Source organism: Moschus berezovskii, chromosome 27 (assembly GCF_049115385.1).
Source record: "Moschus berezovskii isolate FMDL1 chromosome 27, NW_MosBer_1.0, whole genome shotgun sequence".
Lineage (NCBI taxonomy): Eukaryota > Metazoa > Chordata > Mammalia > Artiodactyla > Moschidae > Moschus > Moschus berezovskii.
The window spans coordinates 16,461,785-16,480,105 of NC_142486.1; the positions used below are offsets into that span (position 1 = coordinate 16,461,785).

General features: G+C 46.7%; 1 protein-coding gene across 4 annotated transcripts in view; it reads left to right on the forward strand.

Moving 5' to 3' along the window:
* The first annotated feature begins 10,984 nt into the window (after positions 1 to 10,984).
* Positions 10,985 to 18,321, forward strand: part of XPO6 (exportin 6) — a 112,384-nt gene continuing 105,047 nt past the window's right edge. For 2 of the 4 annotated variants that reach the window (XM_055409741.2, XM_055409738.2), the window contains exon 1: positions 10,989 to 11,611. In XM_055409741.2, the coding sequence (XP_055265716.1) occupies positions 11,609 to 11,611 (3 nt within the window). In that variant the 5' untranslated portion in view covers positions 10,989 to 11,608. Of the gene's footprint in view, positions 11,612 to 18,321 lie in introns of all 4 variants that reach the window. The other 2 variants (XM_088833088.1, XM_088833087.1) reach the window with 2 other exon arrangements.

Here is an 18,321-nt window from a genome sequence, read left to right on the forward strand (position 1 = left end):
TGTTCATTTTACCTTCCTTTTTCTTTTCTAGAGATGAATGAAAATCAAAGAGGGCATTCCTGCTGGTTTCAAACCCTGCAAGTTTGATAGTTAGGAAGACAAGAGAAATTCACATCTTCTGTAGTACCTCATGGCCTTTACATACATTCTTTCCTTTGCCACCACCTCTCCTTTTGCATTGGAGAAGGAAATGGCAACCCAGTCCAGTATTCTTGGGCTTCCCAGATGGTGCTAGTGGTAAAGAACCCACCTGCCAAAGCAGGAGATATAACAGATGCAGGTTCTATCCCTGGGCTGGGAAAATCCCCTGGAAGAGGTCATGGCAACCCATTCCAGTATTCTTGCCTGGAGAATCCCATGGACAGAGGAGCCTGGTGGACTACAGTCCATGAGGTTGCAAAGAGTCGGACATGACTTAAGCAACTTAGCATGCACACACCAATCCTCTTGTCTGGGAAATCCCATGGACAGAGAAGCCTGGTGAGCTATAGTCCATGGGGTTGCAGAGAGTTGGACATGACTTAGCAACTAAACAACAACCCTTTTACATAGGAGATTCTGATACCCATTGAGACAGGAGGGAAGGGGGTAGGGCCCAACTATTAAAAGAATAACATAATTGTTGAGGATACCACAAAAACTGGTTAGAACCAACTAGCTCCAAGATGGCAGAAGATTTGACTTCTAGTAGATCTTGAGCTTCACTATACACTTATTTTAATGCATTAGCATCTAAATGATAGCTTCCCTGGTAGCTCAGCTGGTAAAGAATCTGCCTGCAATGCAGGAGATCCCGGTTCTATTTCTGGGTCAGGAAGATCTGCTGGAGAAGAGAAAGGCTACCCACTCCAGTATTCTGGCCTGGAGAATTCCATGGAGTGTATAGTCTGCAGGGTCACAAAGAATCGGACATGACTGAGCAACTTTCACTTTCACTAAATGACATAACCACAGGTGCCATGCCAGCTCTGAGGCTAACCATAAAAGGCCAAAAAGTGGGTGGCGACCCAATAATCTCTCTAAATACACTTGGGCTTTCACTTTATTGTGTCTCATTCTTGAATTCTTTCCTGTGTGAACCTATGGACTGTCATTTGGCAGCTGGTCCCAGGGACTCCCCTGAGACCTGGAAAGTGACCATCCTCTCGCACCCCATTTTTTCTTGCAGTACCATTACTCTTCAAGCCTGAGATTAAGTGTTGCTTCCTCTGGGAAACTCTCTCTGGCCACATGGCCCAAGTCTAGCTGGCTTGTACTTCTCCATCATGGAGGTCACCCGAGTCCATTGTACTGCCCTGTGGGAGGATGTGATTAGCCTGGGCCTCCTCCAGGCTGGGATTCTTCAAGGGAAGAGAGTGCTCATTTGTTTTCAATTTACTGAACATTCATCTCCCCCTCAGTTTCCTTTTGACATTTTCTTCCTCTTACTGAATATGAAACTGAATCTCCCTAAAACTAAATTCTGCTGAGTTTATGATTAATCTCTCTATCCCAAACTTTATTCCCTTTCTTGTCCAATCCTGTTCCCTTCAGAATTGAGGAATATCAAAGAAAAGGGGGGATTGAAGCCAAGCAGGATCCTGCGGGCCTTCTCGGGCACAAAAGTCCCTCTGTGACCTCCATTTCTTTCTTTTTTTTAAATACTTTTATTCATTTATTTTTGGCTGTTCTGGGTCTCTGCTGCTGCACGGGCTTTTCTCTAGTTGTGGGAAGCAGAGGCTACTCTCCAGTTGCAGTGTGCGCAGGCCTCTCATTGCAGTGGCTCCTCTTGTTGCAGAGCACGGGCTCTAGGGTTCTCAGGCTTCAGTAGCTGCAGTGCGTGGACTCTGTAGTTGCAGCTCCCAGGCTCTAGAGCACAGGTTCAACAATTGTGGTGCACGGACTTAGTAGCTCCGCAGCATGGGGGATCTTCCTGGATCAGGGATTGAAACTGTGTTCCCTGCATTTGGCAGGTAGATTCTTTATCACTGAACCACCAGGGAAGCCTACCCCCCGACCTTTTTAATATAATTATTTACTTGGTTGCAAGTAAATAATTTGCAGGTCTTAGCTGTGGGTCTTTGTGGGATTTGGTTGAGGCACTTGGGATCTTCGATCTTCCCTGTGGCATGAGCACTCTTAGTTGCAGCTTGTGGGACCTAGTTTCTTGATCAAGGGTTGAACCCAGGTCCCCTGGTGCATTGCAAGGTGGATTTTTAACCATTGTACCACCAGGGAAGAACCTCCATTTCTTGTTTGTAGGAGAAAAAAGACTTTAGTCTCCAAGGCTTTCCCTGAATTTCAAAGAGCACGCTCAAGCAATCAGTGATTAAGACAAGAACCACAGGACTCCTCAGTTCAGTTCAGTCGCTCAGTCGTGTCTGACTCTCCGCGACCCCATGAATCACAGCACGCCAGGCCTTCCTGTCCATCACCAACTCTCGGAGTTCACTCAAACTCATGTCCATCGAGTCGGTGATACCATCCAGCTATCTCATTCCCTGTCATCCCCTTCTCCTCCTGCCCCCAATCCCTCCCAGCATCAGAGTCTTTTCCAGTGAGTCAACTCTTTGCATGAGGTGGCCAAAGTATTGGAGTTTCAGCTTTAGCATCAGTCCTTCCAATGAACACCCAGGATCGATCGATATCCTTTAGAATGGACTGGTTGGATCTCCTTGCAGTTCAAGAGTCTTCTCCAACACCACAGTTCAGAAGCATCAATTCTTTGGTGATCAACTTTCTTCACAGTCCAATTCTCACATCCATACATGACCACTGGAAAAACCATAGCCTTGACTAGACTGACCTTGGTTGGCAAAGTAATGTCTCTGCTTTTTAATATGCTATCTAGGTTGGTCATAACTTTCCTTCCAAGGAGTAAGCGTCTTTTAATTTCATGGCTGCAATCAGCATTCACAGTGATTTTGGAGCCCCCCAAAATAAAGTCTGACACTGTTTCCAGTGTTTCCCCATCTATTTCCCATGAAGTGATGGGACCAGATGCCATGATCTTCGTTTTCTGAATGTTGAGCTTCAAGCCAACTTTTTCACTCTCTTCTTTCACTTTCATCAAGAGGCTTTGGATAACAATTTGATGCATATCTTTGGGTTGTTCTGAAGAAACTAAGACCCCCCACCCGATGGAGAAGGGTGAGTTCATGCTGCTTTACAAAAGACCCCCTGCTGACTGGAACCAGGAGGCTGAGATTCCTGAAACATCAGCCTGTTACCTCACCACAAACCAATCAGAAGAATGTCCACAAGCTGAAGAGCATACTATGACCCTCTCCTCAACACCATCTTTAGAAACCCTTGCCACTGAAACCACTGAAGAGTTTGGGTCTTCTGAGCATGAGCTACTTGTTCTCCTTGCTTTGTTGTGCAGTCACTCAGTGCTGTCCGACTTTTTGCAACCCCATGAACTGCGGCACACCAGGCTTTCCTGCCCTTCACCATCTCCCAGAGTTTGCTCAAACTTATGTCCATCAGTCAGTGATGCCATCCAACCATCTCATCCTCCGTTGGGCCCTTCGCCTCCTGCCTTCAATCTTCCCCAGCATCAGGGTGTTTTCTAATGAGTCAGTTCTTTGCATCAGGTGGCCAAAATATTGGAGCTTCAGCTTCAGCATCAGTCCTTCCAATGAATATTCAGGACTGATTTCCTTTAGGATGGACTGGTTTGATCCTTGCAGTCCAAGGGCCTCTCAAGAGTCTTCTCCAACACCGCAGTTCAAAAGCATCAATTCTTTGGTGCACAGCTTTCTTTACGGTCCAATACTCACATCCATACGTGGAAAAACCATAACTTTGACTAGACGGACTTTGTCAGCAAAGTAATGTCTCTGCTTCTTAATATGCTGTCTAGGTTTATCAAAGCTTTTCTTCCAAGGAGCAAGAGTCTTTTAATTTTGTGGCTGCAGTCACCATCTGATTCTGGAGCCCAAGAAAATAAAGTCTCTCACTGTTTCCATTGTTTCCCCATCTATTTGCCATGAAGTGATGGGACCAGATGCCATGATCTTTGCCTTTTGAATGTTGAGTTTTAAACCAGCATTTTCACTCTCCTCTTTCACTTTCAAGAGGCTCTTTAGTTCCTCTTCACTTTCTGTCATAAGGGTGGTGTCATCTGCATATCTGAGGTTATTGATATTTCTCCTGACAATCTTGAGTCCAGCCTTTGTTTCATCCAGCCTGGCATTTCACATGTTGTACTCTGCATATAAGTCAAATAAGTAGGGTGACAATATATAGCCTTCACATACTCCTTTCCCGATTTGGAACCAGTCTGTTTTTCCATGTCCGGTTGTAACTGTTGCTTCTTGACCTGCATACAGATTTCTCAGGAGGCAGGTAAGGTGGCCTGGTATTTCCATCTTTTGAAGAATTTTCCAAAATTTGTTGTGATCCATACAGTCAAAGGCTTTGGTGTAGTCAATGAAGCAGATGTTTTTCTGGAATTATCTTGCTTTTTCTATGATCCAGCGCACACAGGCAATTTGATCTCTGGTGCCTCTGCCTTTTCTAAAACCAGTTTGAACATCTGGAAGTTCTCAGTTCACGTAATATTAAAGCCTGGCTTGGAGAATTTTGAGCATTACTCTGCTAGCGTGTGAGATTAGTACAATTGTACATAGTTTGAATATTCTTTGGCATTGCCCTTCTTTGGGATTGGAATGAAAACTGACCTTTTCCAGTCCTGTGGCCACTGCTGAGTTTTCCAAATTTGCTGGCATATTGAGTGCAGCACTTTCACAGCATCATCTTTTAGGATTTGAAATAGCTCAACTGGGATTACACCACCTCCACTAGCTTTGTTCATAGTGATGCTTTCTAAGGACCACTTGACTTCACATTCCAAGATGTCTGGCTCTAGGTGAGTGATCACACCATCGTGATTATCTTGGTCATGAAGATCTTTTTTGTACAGTTCTTCTGTGTATTCTTGCCACCTCTTCTTAATATCTTCTGCTTCTGTTGGGTCCATACCATTTCTGTCCTTTATTGTGCCCATCTTTGCATGAAATGATCCCTTGGTATCTCTAATTTTCTTGAAGAGATCTTTGGTTTTTCCCATTCTATTGTTTTCCTCTATTTCTTTGTGGAATGTATTTCTCTAATTAAATCCATTTATTACCTATCACTTTGTCTGAAAACAAACTCAGCTCATTCTGCTGGTCTGGTGTGGGAAGGGGTTCTATCCCGTGCAATCACGCCATTTCATGGCGCCACAATTTCAACACGGTGCCTCAGGGTTCACTATGGCAGGGGAGAGCAGAATGGAAGGGAATTGCCCACGCAAGGAAATGCTCTGGCCCAGAAGTGACACAGGTCACTCCCACTCAGTCAACTGCAAGGAATGGGGAAGTACAGTCCGTCCTTGTACTTGGCAGAGAACAGGAGCAGATGTGGCTGGACATTAGAGGTCTCTCTCACATAATGCTGTACCCATGGATGATTCCTGTTGGATACTTCCAGGGGCTGTTACAACAAGGTAAAGCTCCAGGCAATATTTCTCCAATATCATATTAATGATGGTTTATTAACTCCTTTTATTTAGGTGGCTCAGATGGTAAACAATCTGCCTGCAATGCAGGAGACTCGGGTTCGATCCTTGGGTCAGAAAGATCCCCTGGAGAAGGGAAGGACAACACACTCTAGCGTTCTTGCCTGGAGAATTCCATGGACAGAGGAGCCTGGTGGTCTACAGTCCATGGAGTGGCAAAGAGTCGGACAGGTCTGAGCAACTAACACTTTCACTTTCTTTTACTTCACAGAAAGGGGACGCTCTGTGGGAGACATCTGTGTTTGGTCTTTGGGATGAATAGGAGATTGAAAGGGGTGAGGAAAAGATCATCCTAATGATGGAACAACATGAGCATAGGTGCAGAGACATGAAAGAGCCTACTGTTTTCCAGGAGCCATGAGGTTTTGGGGAAGAGGAATTTGAAAGGAGGGCTGGAACTAGGACGGAAATAGTAATTGTTAACTAAAATGATTGAAAATCTTTAGGGACTTCCCTAGTGGTGCAGAGGTTAAGAATCTGCCTGCCAATGCAGGGGACAAGGGTTTGATCCCTGTTCCAGGAAGGTCCTACATGTCACAGGGCAGCTAAGTCCGTTAGCCACAGCTACTAAGTGCAGACCCTAGAGCCCATGTTCTGCCAACAAAACAAAACAAAACAAAATGAAAACCCAACAACAAAAAACTTTAAATTTTTAAATGCCAGGTTTTGTTCTAAACACTTTATGGTACTCTGCTGGTTCTATTCTATTCCCCTTTTCTGCTTAGCCCTGGGTCTAAGAGGTTGGTCTCTATGAACAGTATCAGCAGCATCCCTTGGTCCCTGGCTTCTAGTTGGGTTTATGCAATGGGGAGCCCCAGCAGGAGAGAGGGGGAGGGAAGACAGTGAGGTCAGCATATTTATTCTACTGGCTTCTTCCCTGCAGGATCACCTTGCCTGGATGCTTACTTCAGCTGCTTTCACATGATTCTCCCTCATCAGATTCTGGCAACCATTCCTAACCCTGTTAGGTCTAGAGGTGCAAGTTGTCCTAATATTGCTAGACTTGGGGTACTGTATTACCCTTTGCAGGGTTTCCTTACCCGCCTTTGAATTACCCCCTTGTCAATTCTTCAAATCTAAATTAGGGTTTCCTGATAGAATCTGACTCACACAGGTATCTACCTGGCCAGGTAGGTATTGGTGTTATTCCCATTTCATGGATGAAGAAACTGAAGTACAGAGAGTTTAAGTGACTTGCTCAAGGCCACACAGCTAGTAAAGGGCAGAGTAGAGACTCAACCCAGAGAGTCTGGCTACACAGTTTCAGACTGTCAGAGGCTTTGAACGACAGGTTAAAGACAGTTTTCCTATCACCTATAGAGGGTGCCACACACTTACCTTTTTTTTTCCCCTTCTTTCACCAAGTCCATACTGAGTGTTACTGTTAATACACCTTTTGAGAAACTAATATGTTTCCTCATCTGCAAAACGGGAGAATTCTCCAAGTTCTAACAGTCTGGCAGAATTGTGGTTGGGCTCAGAGAAAACTTGGCCATTCCCTTGAAAGAGACATTGTGGAGCTTGGGATGGAGCATGTGACCAATGTCCAGCAAATCACAGCATTATATACACCCCTGGTTGGAATGATTGGTTCAGAGTGAGCCAACGAAAGCCAGTGGGATTATTTTCCTGGAACATTTGTAGGAGAGGCATACACTTTTTTCTACCAGGTTTCCATCCGGGAGAAGATAAAGCCTGGGTGTGCAGGGCCTACCACATGGATCTTCAAGAAGAACCAAGAAATGGGGAAAAACTGAGTTCTGTAATATCATTTCAGACCCAGAATTCAGTTGTGTCTGAAATCCATGCAACCTATTGGATCTCTCCTAGAAACAATACAGTCCCTTTTTTTTTCATATGATAGTTGAGTTCCAACTCGAGAGTCCCGATTCTGTCACTTGCAGTGGAAAGAGTCTTGTCACAGTAGAAGACAGCTCCTAGTTGGAATAGGAGTTGGGGACACTGCTGCATTCAGGTGAACTTCTATTCATCCCAGAAGACCCAACAGAAATGTTACCATTTTTGTTTAGCCTCCCAACTACTTCCCCTACTATTGCTAGAAGGCTGATGCACGTGTGTGTGCTCAGTTGCTTAGCTGTGTTCGACTCTTTGCAACCCCATGGACTGTAGCCTGCCTGACTCCTCTGTTCATGGGATTTTCCATGCAAGAACACTGGAGTGGTTGATCATTTCCTACCCCAGGGATCTTCCCGACCCAGGGATTGAACTTGCCTCCCCTGCATTGGCAAGTGGATTCTTTACCACTGTGCCACCTGCAAAGCCCAGAAGGTTTGTACCTATCTCTATTATAGCATCTCTCACACTGTGGTGATTGTTTGATGGCTGTTTCCACCGTGAGGCAGTGAACAGTTTGTCTGAATCTTATTCATTTTGGAAATCTTAGGTTTTGCAAAAGGTCTGGCAGAAAGCTGATACTAACTGAATGTTGAACATATAACAGAATGAGTGAGATCAAGGCAGTAGCAATAGGAATGGGCAGAAGGAGATGGATAGGGGCCATCCCTGCAGTGCCAACAAAAGGTAACAGCAGCTTTAAATCTTTTTTTGGAATAGACACGCTTGAGATTAATATTAATAACAAAATGTTATTTAGTTGACTTGGACAAAATCCCTGGAGTAAAATTAATAATAGCTGTGATGTATTGTCTGCCGTATGTGCTAGGTGTTTTGTGTACATTAAATTTAATCTTCACTCTAGCCTGGCAATGGAGGTATGATGGACATGGCAGTGACGCCAACAAATCCACTTTATTCTGGGGAATTGAAATCAGCCCCAGGGGAGGCTTCTTTAAGTCAGTCATAGCAATTCCATCTTCCTCTACATGGCTAGTTCAGGGATGGGCAGGCCCAGGTCGATTAGGACCAGAAGTATAAAACTTACTGCCATGAGATAAGACATGGGAAAATATGCGCTCTCTCTTTTTCAAATATTCATTTGGTTGTGCTGGGTCTTAGTTGCTGGACGTGGGATCTTTACTTGTGGCATGTGGGGTATAGTTCCCTGACCAGGGGTTGAATCCTGGTCCCCTGTACTGGGTGCACAGAGTCAGCCCCTGGACCACTAGGGAAGTGCTCTCTCTTGCTGGATGTGAACAGGGAATTTTGTGGTCCTGGCTGGCACTGACTGCCATCTTGAGGACAAGGCTGATACACCTAGGATGGCAAAGCCAAGAAAATCCTAGATGAATGGATCCAGGGCACCCATTACTCCCAGCCTGAAGCTGACTTATTTCTGGTTGTCCAGGTTTGCGAGTTATGTGAGCCAAAAGCATACGTCTGTTTTATGGCCATGTGGCATGTGGGATCTTGATTCCCTGACCAGGGATTGAACCCACCTCCCCTGCATTGGAAGCACCGAGTCTTGACTACTGGACCACCAGGGAAGTCCTGGCATACTTCTTATTGAGAGTGAGTTGACTTCCTGTTGTTTCATCTAATTATACAGTGAGAAAATTAAGACTTCGATAGTCTCTTGCTCAATATACCTCAGCTAGTGATTAAGGGCGCTCTTCCCTGGTGGCTCAGACAGTAAAGCATCTGCCTACAATGCGGGTAGATCCTGTTGAATCCCTGAGTTGGGAAGATCCCCTGGAGAAGGAAATGGCAACCCACTCCAGTACTCTTGCCTGGAAAATCCCATGAAGGGAGGAGCCTGGCAGGCTACAGTTCATGGAGTGGAAAAGAGTTGGACATGACTGAGCGACTTCACTTTCACTTTCAGTGATAAGAGCTGGATTTCCCACTCCAAATCTCTCATTCCAAAGTCTTGGCTCATTTCACTACACTGAGCCAAGACAGGGCAGGCCACTTGGCATCCATCCTGATTCATCTGTTTATCTTTTGAGAAGGCGTCTCTTGTGCATACAGTTTATACTGCCTTGGAGATTCTGTCCCCTCACTTTGCCTAGCCAACTACAACATGTCATTCAGGCCACAGGTAAATAAATGTCACTTCCTGACTGCCTCCCCATCCAAACCCCTAAGATTAGCTTAGATCCCTTGGCTATTAACCCTTAATTGGTTTGTATTTTTCTACAATGCTCTTATTGCAATTATAAGTGATGACTCATTTGGTAATACTTTTAAAATAATTCATCTCTCTATTCCATAAAGGCCCAAGTGTGTCTGTTTTATCAGCATTGAATCCTCAGAACAGTGGTTGTCACTTAGTGGGCAACAATAAATATTTAATGAAAGAATAAATGAGAGCCATTGCTTTCTGTGGCCATGAGTTATATCAGCAGTCCCCCAAGGGTGATCCCTGGACCTGGAGCATTAGTATCACCCGGGAACATTTTAGAAATGTAATTTATGAGCTTCTACTGATTAGAAGCTCTGGGAGTGGGGAAGGGCAATCAGTGTTTTAACAGGCCCTCCAGGTGATTCTGGTTCATGCTGGAATTTGAAGGCCACTACACAGATTTCCACTCCAGTACTCTTGCCTAGAAAATCCCATGGATGGAGGAGCCTGGTAGGCTGCAGTCCATGGGGTCGCTACCAGTCAGACATGACAGAGCGACTTCACTTTCACTTTTCACTTTCACACATTGGAGAAGGAAATGGCAACCCACTCCAGTGTTCTTGCCTGGAGAATCCCAGGGACGGGGGAGCCTGGTGGGCTGCCGTCTATGGGGTCGCACAGGGTCGGACACGACTGAAGTGACTTAGCAGCACACAGATTTGGTCTAACCCATGACTAGCAGCACCTCTGTTGCTGGGCATTGTTTCTTGCTTCTGTTTCTTAGTAAAGTGGGTTGGAGGATAAACACAGGAACCGGAACCTACCACATCTTTGTCTTGTTAGAATCTCTGCAGTTGCTGTTCCTTAACTTTCATCACGCTGGCGGCCGTTGACTTTATCCTCAGGCTCGTTTACATTTCCATTCCTCCCTTCCATGTTCTATCTGGGGCCCCTGTGTGTTTGCTCGTTCATAACACTCACAACACTCCTCGTTTCTTACAATTAATTTATTCACTTGCTTGCTACTTGCTGCTTATCTGCCTCCTTGAGGGCAGGGATTAGAGCGATCTTGTTTACTGTACTAGTCCTGGCATCCACAGCTGAGCCTGGTCCACAGCAGCCAAAATGTCTGTGGGCCGAATGGATGTAAATTCCACAAGGGCAGAAGCTGCGTGCCACTGACTTCTAGCCGGGTGCTGGGCAAATGGGTGGAATGAATGAGCTCAGCAAATGAAAGAGAAACCGCCCCTTTACCAAGATGGCAGGACCAGTTCCCTTTACCAACATGGCCGCTTGCCCGCGTGGACCGGCAGTGGGCGGCGGGCGTGGGGCGGGGCCGTGCGTGGGCGGGGCCAGAGGGAGCCGTCAGGTGCGGCCCCGCCCCGCGCCCCCCAGCCCCCGCCCGCTCGATTCCGGATTGGTCCGGTTCCAGCGCCGCAGCCCGGCGGCCGCGCCGTGGGGCCGCGCCGAGCGCTCGCCACTTCCGGCGCGTTGGGGCTGTTGGTCGGGGGTGGCAGCGCGGCGCGAGCGGGCAGCTCCGGGGCGGGCGCGCGCAGGGATGCTCCGGGGGGCGGCGGCAGCGGCTGTGTGGGCTGAGGCGGCAGGGATAGCGTGGGCTCCCGGGCCTTTACCCTGAGTCGGCCGCTCGGACTGCGCCGCCCAGGCCTCTTCAGCCTCCGCCCCTTCAGCCTCCCGGCCGGGCCCGCCGCCGCTTCTGAACGCGGGGGCCGGGGAGCCCCTGCCTGGGCCCGGAGCCTCCCCTCGGGGGTCGGGCCCGGGCGGGGGTCCCCGAGCCGCTGCCCTCCTCGTCAGCCTTCCGAGCCCCATTTCCTGCTTTTTTTCAGTTTCTTTGGGGAGGGGCGGGTAGGTCTGGATGAATTGTTCCGGGGGTCCCCGATGAGGCGGGCCGGGGAGCCGCGCTCTTTTTAGAGGGACCCCGCGAGGCTCGGGGGTGGGGAAGCGGTTGTCTTTGCATGGGCGGGGGACTTCCCGAGCCTGCCGGGACCATGACCTGAACTGTGCGAGCCGGACGTGTCCGAAGCCCGAGAGCCGGCTCACCTGAGCCGCCCCCTCCCCCGGCCAGCATGGTAAGTGGGGTCGGAGCCCCTTCCTTCCCGGGTGCCAGGTCTGAGCGGTGGGAGCGGGCCCGGGACTGCTGAGCCATCGCTTCTCCCTGGGGCGGGGAGAGGCGCGTGCCGAGTCCGACAGTGACACATGCGTGCAGGGTTTGCAGCCGGGCTCTGAGCTCCCATCCCCCCCCCCCCCCCCCCCGCCCCAAACCCTCCCGCCCCAGGGATGGTTCAGGACTGGGAGGGACCTGGACGCGGAGCAGACACAACCCTTGCGTCTGTTGTTTGCCTCTCGTGCATTGTAGCTCATCACGACTGTAACTAACAATTCTGTGCTGAGTGATTGACATGTGTTATTTAATTAGTACACCAGCCTTGTGTTCTGAAGTAGGGAGATTGAGGCACAGAGCAACTAAATATCCAGCTCAGGGCCACTCTTAAGTGACAGTGGCAAGGTTTGAACCTAGTTTGATTTCAGAGTTCCTAATAGAACACACTTGACAGAGCTGGAGTGGATCTTGTTTTAGCCGGCTCAGTCGTGTCCGACTTTCTGCGACTCCATGGACTGCAGCCCGTTAGGTTCCTCTATGCATGAGATTCTCCAGGCAAGAATACTGGAGTGGGTTGCCATCTTGGTATAAGCTTATATACAGGGCAGCTGAGAGGGTTTGTGGTTTGCAAAGGTCACTTACCTAGATCATAGCAAAGTCAGGAACTGTACTGTGTTGACACTCACTCTGCCTGTCTTTCTACTACATGCTCTGACCTTTGCCCTGGAGTGCCTGGAGATCGCTTCATCTTTCCACATCTGGTTCAGAAGCCACCTCTTCTGAGGATAACATTCCACATTCTCCAGGCCCAAAGGCACTCTCAGTACTTCCTGAGATGTGTGCACATCTGTTTTTAAGCATTTGTCTTGTTGGAGTGATTATTTCTGAGCCCTAGTCCTCCCTTGCGGTGGACTCAGTTCCCTCAAAGGTGAAGTTGTCAGAATTTTTATCTTCTCTGACTCTTGGTACATAGTAGGCCCACAGAAGGTGGTTGATCATCAAGTCTGTGTTTGAGCATCTCCAGTTATAGGGTGCCCATTTTATCTCTGTCAAGTTAGGGGTTTAGTACAGAAAAGGAGGCCATGACATCGTCTATGATAATAGATCTTCAGGCCAGTGTGGTTTTCTGAACGTTGGAGTGTCCTTATGGGTGATATGTTAGGTCTGGGGCAGAGAGAGGAGACCTAAGCTGTAGCCCTTGTCTTCATGGTGCTTGTAACCAGTCAGATAAAACGCACCATTAATGCCAGGCAGCACTGTATAGTGTTGCCTATACCATGTGTAGGTAGGATGGATAGTGGCAGATCATTTACGCTTTTTGAGTCCCAGAGTCCTCAGCTGTAGAATGTGGAGACGGGAATTCTCTAATGAAGAAAGCTATGAGGTGTAACACTGAGTGAATGATGAAAGTAGTATTCAGTGGTCCTTCATTGGTTCTTTCAATGAATTAAAAAAAATGGTGGTAAAATATCGGTAACATGAAATTTACCATTTTAACCATTTTGTTTTTCTCTATCTTATATGCATGGGTTTAGTTGCTCTGTTGCATGTGGGGTCTTCCCAGACCAGGGGTGGAACCAGTGTCTCCTGCATTGGCAGGTGGATTCTTTACCACTGAGCCACCAGGGAAGCCCCATTTTAACCATCCTTAAGGGTAAAGTTCAGTCACATTAGTTACATTCATATTGTGTCCATCCCTAGAATTATTTTCATCTTGTAAAACTGAAACCCTACCCATTAAACAAAAACTCCCATTCCCTTCTGTGTCCCCTAGTGACCACTCTTCTACTTGTCTTTCTGAATTTAACTGCTGTATAAGCCTTCATATAAATGGAATCATACGGTTTTTGTTTTTTTGTGACAGGTTTATTTCACTTAGCATAATGTCTGCAAGGTTCATCTGTGTTGTAGCATCTGTCAGGATTTCCTTCCTTTTTAAGACTGAATAATATTCCATTGTGTATGTAGCCCACATTTTGTTTATTCGTTCATCTGTTGATGGACACTTGGGTGTCTTCCCAAGTGAAAAATGCTGATATGAACACAGGTGTACACATATTTTAATGAATTTAAGTAGCCAGTGTATGTGAGGCTCTAGCAAATGTCAGATAAACAAGACAGACAGGTACCTTCTCTCAGGTAGCTGACAACATTGCTTTAGCACATTTGGGCAGAATTTTACTGTTTATCGGCTTAGCTGGCCAAGCACCCTTGTATTCAGGTTTCATTTTAATTGGCAGTCAGGAGAGCATTACGAAAATAACCACCTTTGAGCAATTAATTGTAAAGTGGTTCACTTCATGATCACCATTTACAATTTTTTTCTGAGATAACTTTTGAGTCAAGTTTTTTGTAACCTTCCCCTCACTTATTTTAGCACACAGTGGGTGACCACAGCGGATGTAAGGCCAATAGGACTCTCAAACATGTCCTCTTTGCAGCACTGACCCCCGGGGTTTGTCTCCTTAGGTGTCCCAGGTTCAGGGTTGTGGCTGTGGCAGGCCTTGACCCCGACTTCAAGGAAGCTGTTGCCTGGTTTGTGTCTCATTGGAGGGGAGGGATCACAGTTCTTTATTTGTTCCAGAAACTCTTTTTCCATTTCGTACTGACTTTTTGCTTTAAAGAGCCTTGAAAAAATGGTGTAATATGATAGAACTACCGTTGATTAAGTATCTACACTAAGCTAGCTGGTGTTTCATTTGTTTCCTTCCAGTCATCCAGTATCAGTTACGCACACCAGCCCTGCTAGGTTGGTTACCATATTGCCATTACTACTAGAGGAGGAGGTGAACACACCTGGTGTAGGATACCTGTTTAACAAGAGGTGGAGCTGGCATTTGGGCCCAGGCTGCCCTTCTCCAAAGCCTCTGCTCCTTGAGGTACAGATGCTGCCTCACATGGAAGATGGTTGGGAATATCATCCAGCTATATTTTATTTGGTTCTGAGATAGTGATGTGGGCAAGGGACCATGGGAATTTCCTTTAAAGTCTCCCTCTAGGAAGATGAATTTTGACCTGCAAATTTAGAATTAGTGAAAGATTTGTAGGTTCAGCACGGAATACCTAGAATAGTGAGACTGTAACTACCTTTGGTGAAATCATCATTTTGGGTTGAATTCCCATGAGTTCTCAAGTGATGTAACATCTCAGAGGTTCCCACCACTTCTCTGAAAAGTTCTTACTTAATGTCAAATTTGCTTATTATAGAAATTTTGTGCAAAATTGAACCCTTGCTTAAATTAGTGGTTTTTTTTTTTTTTTCCAGTTGCCTGGAAGATTGCTTTGGTTGCTAAGCCTTCTCATTTTTGAATGTCCTCTTCCGTGAACAGTCCCTGTAATGGAGGGAAAATCAGGCCTTAAATTTGGCTCCTCACTTGATGTGCCTTCCATTAGTTCAGCAACTGTATTGCATTGTGCACTGCAGGACTGGAGGCGTGAAGAAGCTGTGGTGGTGGAGGGAGACCACAGGGCAAGGTTCAGCGGTACTTAGGTTCTCTGTGGCAGTCATGGCACAGAGGTTTTCTGGGAGACAGGTTAACTATCCAGAAATGACTTGAACAGCTTTTGAAAAAATGAGGAGATGGTATGGTTCAAATGATAAAATGACCTGCTAAACAGACCCCCAAAACACTATTAACGTGGTGTCGAGAAGTTATTCTGTACAACAGGCCAGAGCTTTGTAGTGCCTCAGTTTATTTATCTGTTTATTGACTTCCTGCATCAAGCTTAAAATCCTAGGATCTGTGGATACATTATCATCATGAAAGAGTCTCTATGAGAGAAAGTGAAAGTCGATCAGTCATGTCCAACTCTTTGTTACCCCATGGACTGCAGCCTGCCAGGCTTCCCTGGAGGTCCATGGAATTCTCCAGGCCAGAATACTGAAGTGGGTAGCCATTCCCTTCTCCAGGGGATCTTCCCAACCCAGGGATTGGACCCAGGTCTCCTGCATTGCAGGTGGATTCTTTCCTGTCTGAGCTACTAGGGAAGCCCAGAATACTAGAGTAGCCATTCCCTTCCCTGGTGATCTTCCTGACCCAGGGGTCAAACCCAGGTCTTCTGCATTGCAGGCAGATACTTTACTATCTGAGCCTTTCAAACAATGCCAGGAGGCAGAGACTATTTTTTATTTCCCATTATATAGATGAGAACATTCAAGGCCGAGAATGGTTAGGCAGCTTCTCAAGGTCACACTGCAACCAAGTGATAGAACTGGCATTCAGAGCCTGGCAGTCTGGTTCAAGAGTCAGTGCTCTCAACTGCTACACTTTTACCTCAGGAAGAGTTATATTGCCCCTGACCTCTGGGAGTCAGTTTAGTGAGGAAATGGGACATATATTCTGGTAATTATGAGAGGCTGTGTGGTAAGGTTTAGCATAGTAGAAGAATAGGGCTTCCCTGGTGGCTCAGATGGTAGAGAATCTGCCTGTAATGCAGGAGACCCAGGATGGATCCCTGGGTAGGTAAGATGTTCTGGAGAAGGGAATGGCAACCCACTCCAGTATTCTCGCCTACAGGCCATGGGGTTGCACAGAGCTGGACACGACTGATTGACTGACACATAGTAGAATTCACTGGTACAGAGGTAGCACACCTGAGGGAGGTTAGTGCAGCAGAGTGGCCAGGGAAGAGTTCCCAGGAGAAATATTTGAGTTGTGAAGGATTCAGAAGAGTTGGACAAGGAAAAAAAGGGCCATATAATTGAAAATTTGCAGACAGTTACAAAGATGAGATATAGATCCATAAAGAGAAAGTAAGGGTGGAAGTGAAGGCAGGAATTAACATTTGTTGAGTGCTCAGGGCTTTGTAGGGCTCAGTAGTTGTGGTGCACGGGCTTAGTAGTGGCTCTTTGTGCATGTATGGACACAGTACACAAACATGCTATATTTTCTCATCGTGAATACCTTTACTGCTACCTTCCTGGCCAGCTGCTGCTCCATTTCCTTGTTCCTCTGCAGCAGAACTCCAGCAAAGAGTGGTCTTTAATTCCCCACCTTCCTTCCGTTCTGTCTTAAGCTCGCTTGTCAAGGTCCTGCCCCACAGTTCTTGAACATAGAGGTTAGTCCTCATCTTACTCAGTCTGTCAGTAGCATTGGACACGTTGAATACTCCCTTCTTTGTTAAGTCTTTCTTCACCTGGCCTCCAGGACGCTAAAATGTGCTTTTGGTTACCCCCCCGGGATATTTCTTCTTCATCCCATGATCTTTGAACAGGTGGACTGCTCTAAGCCTCAGGTCCAGTGAGCTCCCAGGCCGGACCTGTCTCCCCAGCTGCTTTTCTCACATACACAGCTGCCTACTTGACATACAAGCTTGTTTGTCAGGCATGGCAAATGTAACCTGTCTAAAACTCCACTCCCTATCTTTGCCTTAATTCCTTTCCACCCACAGGGCTTCTCTGTCTCAGTTGGGGGCAACTCCATCTGTTTAATTGCTTGTGCCAAAAACTTGGAGTCATCCTTGACCTTTCTTTCTCTTCTGTCCCACATCTGGTCCATATCAGGAAGGCTGATTGTTTTCTACCTTTGAAATGTAGCCAGGGTTTTCACTTCTTGTCCCCTCTACTGCTGTCTGTATAGTTTAGGCCTTCAGCATCTCTTGCCTGCATTATTGCAGTTGTCTCTTAACCATTCTCTTAACTTCTGACCTTGCACCTTTATAGACTGTTTAAACACAGTAGCCTCAGTGGTCCTTTGATATCTTTGTTCTGTTTCGTTGGCTCCTCAACTCACTTAGAGTGGGCTGTGGTGGCTGCACCTCCGTGGCCTACTGTGCCCTCCATATTCTGGCGGTAATTCCTCTCTGAACCCATCTCCTGCTCTTCCCTGCTTGGCTCACTCTGTTCAACTACCCTGGACTCCTTGCTGTCCTTGAGAAGCTCCAGATGTGTGCCTGCCCCCATCTGTTGTCTCTCCTTGGGCTGTACTTTCCCCTAGATACCTATAGGAGCAGTGTGAACTTCTTCAAGCCTTCTCAAGAGTAATCTTTCCAGTGAGGCTGGTCCTTATTGAAAACTGTGATCCCATCTCAGAACTCCCATTCCACTTCTTTTTGTAGCATATATACTTTTAAACATTTTACAAACTTAATGTTATTTATGAGGTCTATTTTTTGTTACCTCTTTCTGCCAAAATATTAACTTCCTATACTTCTGCTCTGTTCACTGATGTATCCCAGGAGTATAGAAAAATTCTTGGTGTAGTGGTGGTGGTGGTTTATTTGCTAAGTCGTGTCTGACTCTGTGACCCTGTGGGCTGTAGCCTGCCAGGCTCTTCTGTCCATGGGATTCTCCAGGCAAGAATACTGAAGTGGGTTGCCATTTCCTTCTGCAGGGGCTCTTCCTGACCCAGGAATCGAATCTGGGTCTCCTGCATTGCAGGCAGATTCTTTACCGACTGAGCTACGAGGGAAATCCTAGACAGTTATGTTGTAGTTAGGAATGCTGTGACAGTCTTGTATGTTCAAGGCTTTTAGAGAAGGAGAGTGAATAGAACTCGCAGAGAGGGGGCATTTCAGAAGAGAAGGGTGTAACTGAACGTGTAGTGTTAAGATAGCGTCTATAATAGACTAGTTTGGCAGTGGTGGAGATTTTTGTGAAGAAGCAGTTAGAAAGCTTATAAAAGCAGTTAAAAGCTGGATAATGGAGGGCCTCCAGCCCTACCCTGGAGATGGGTTCAG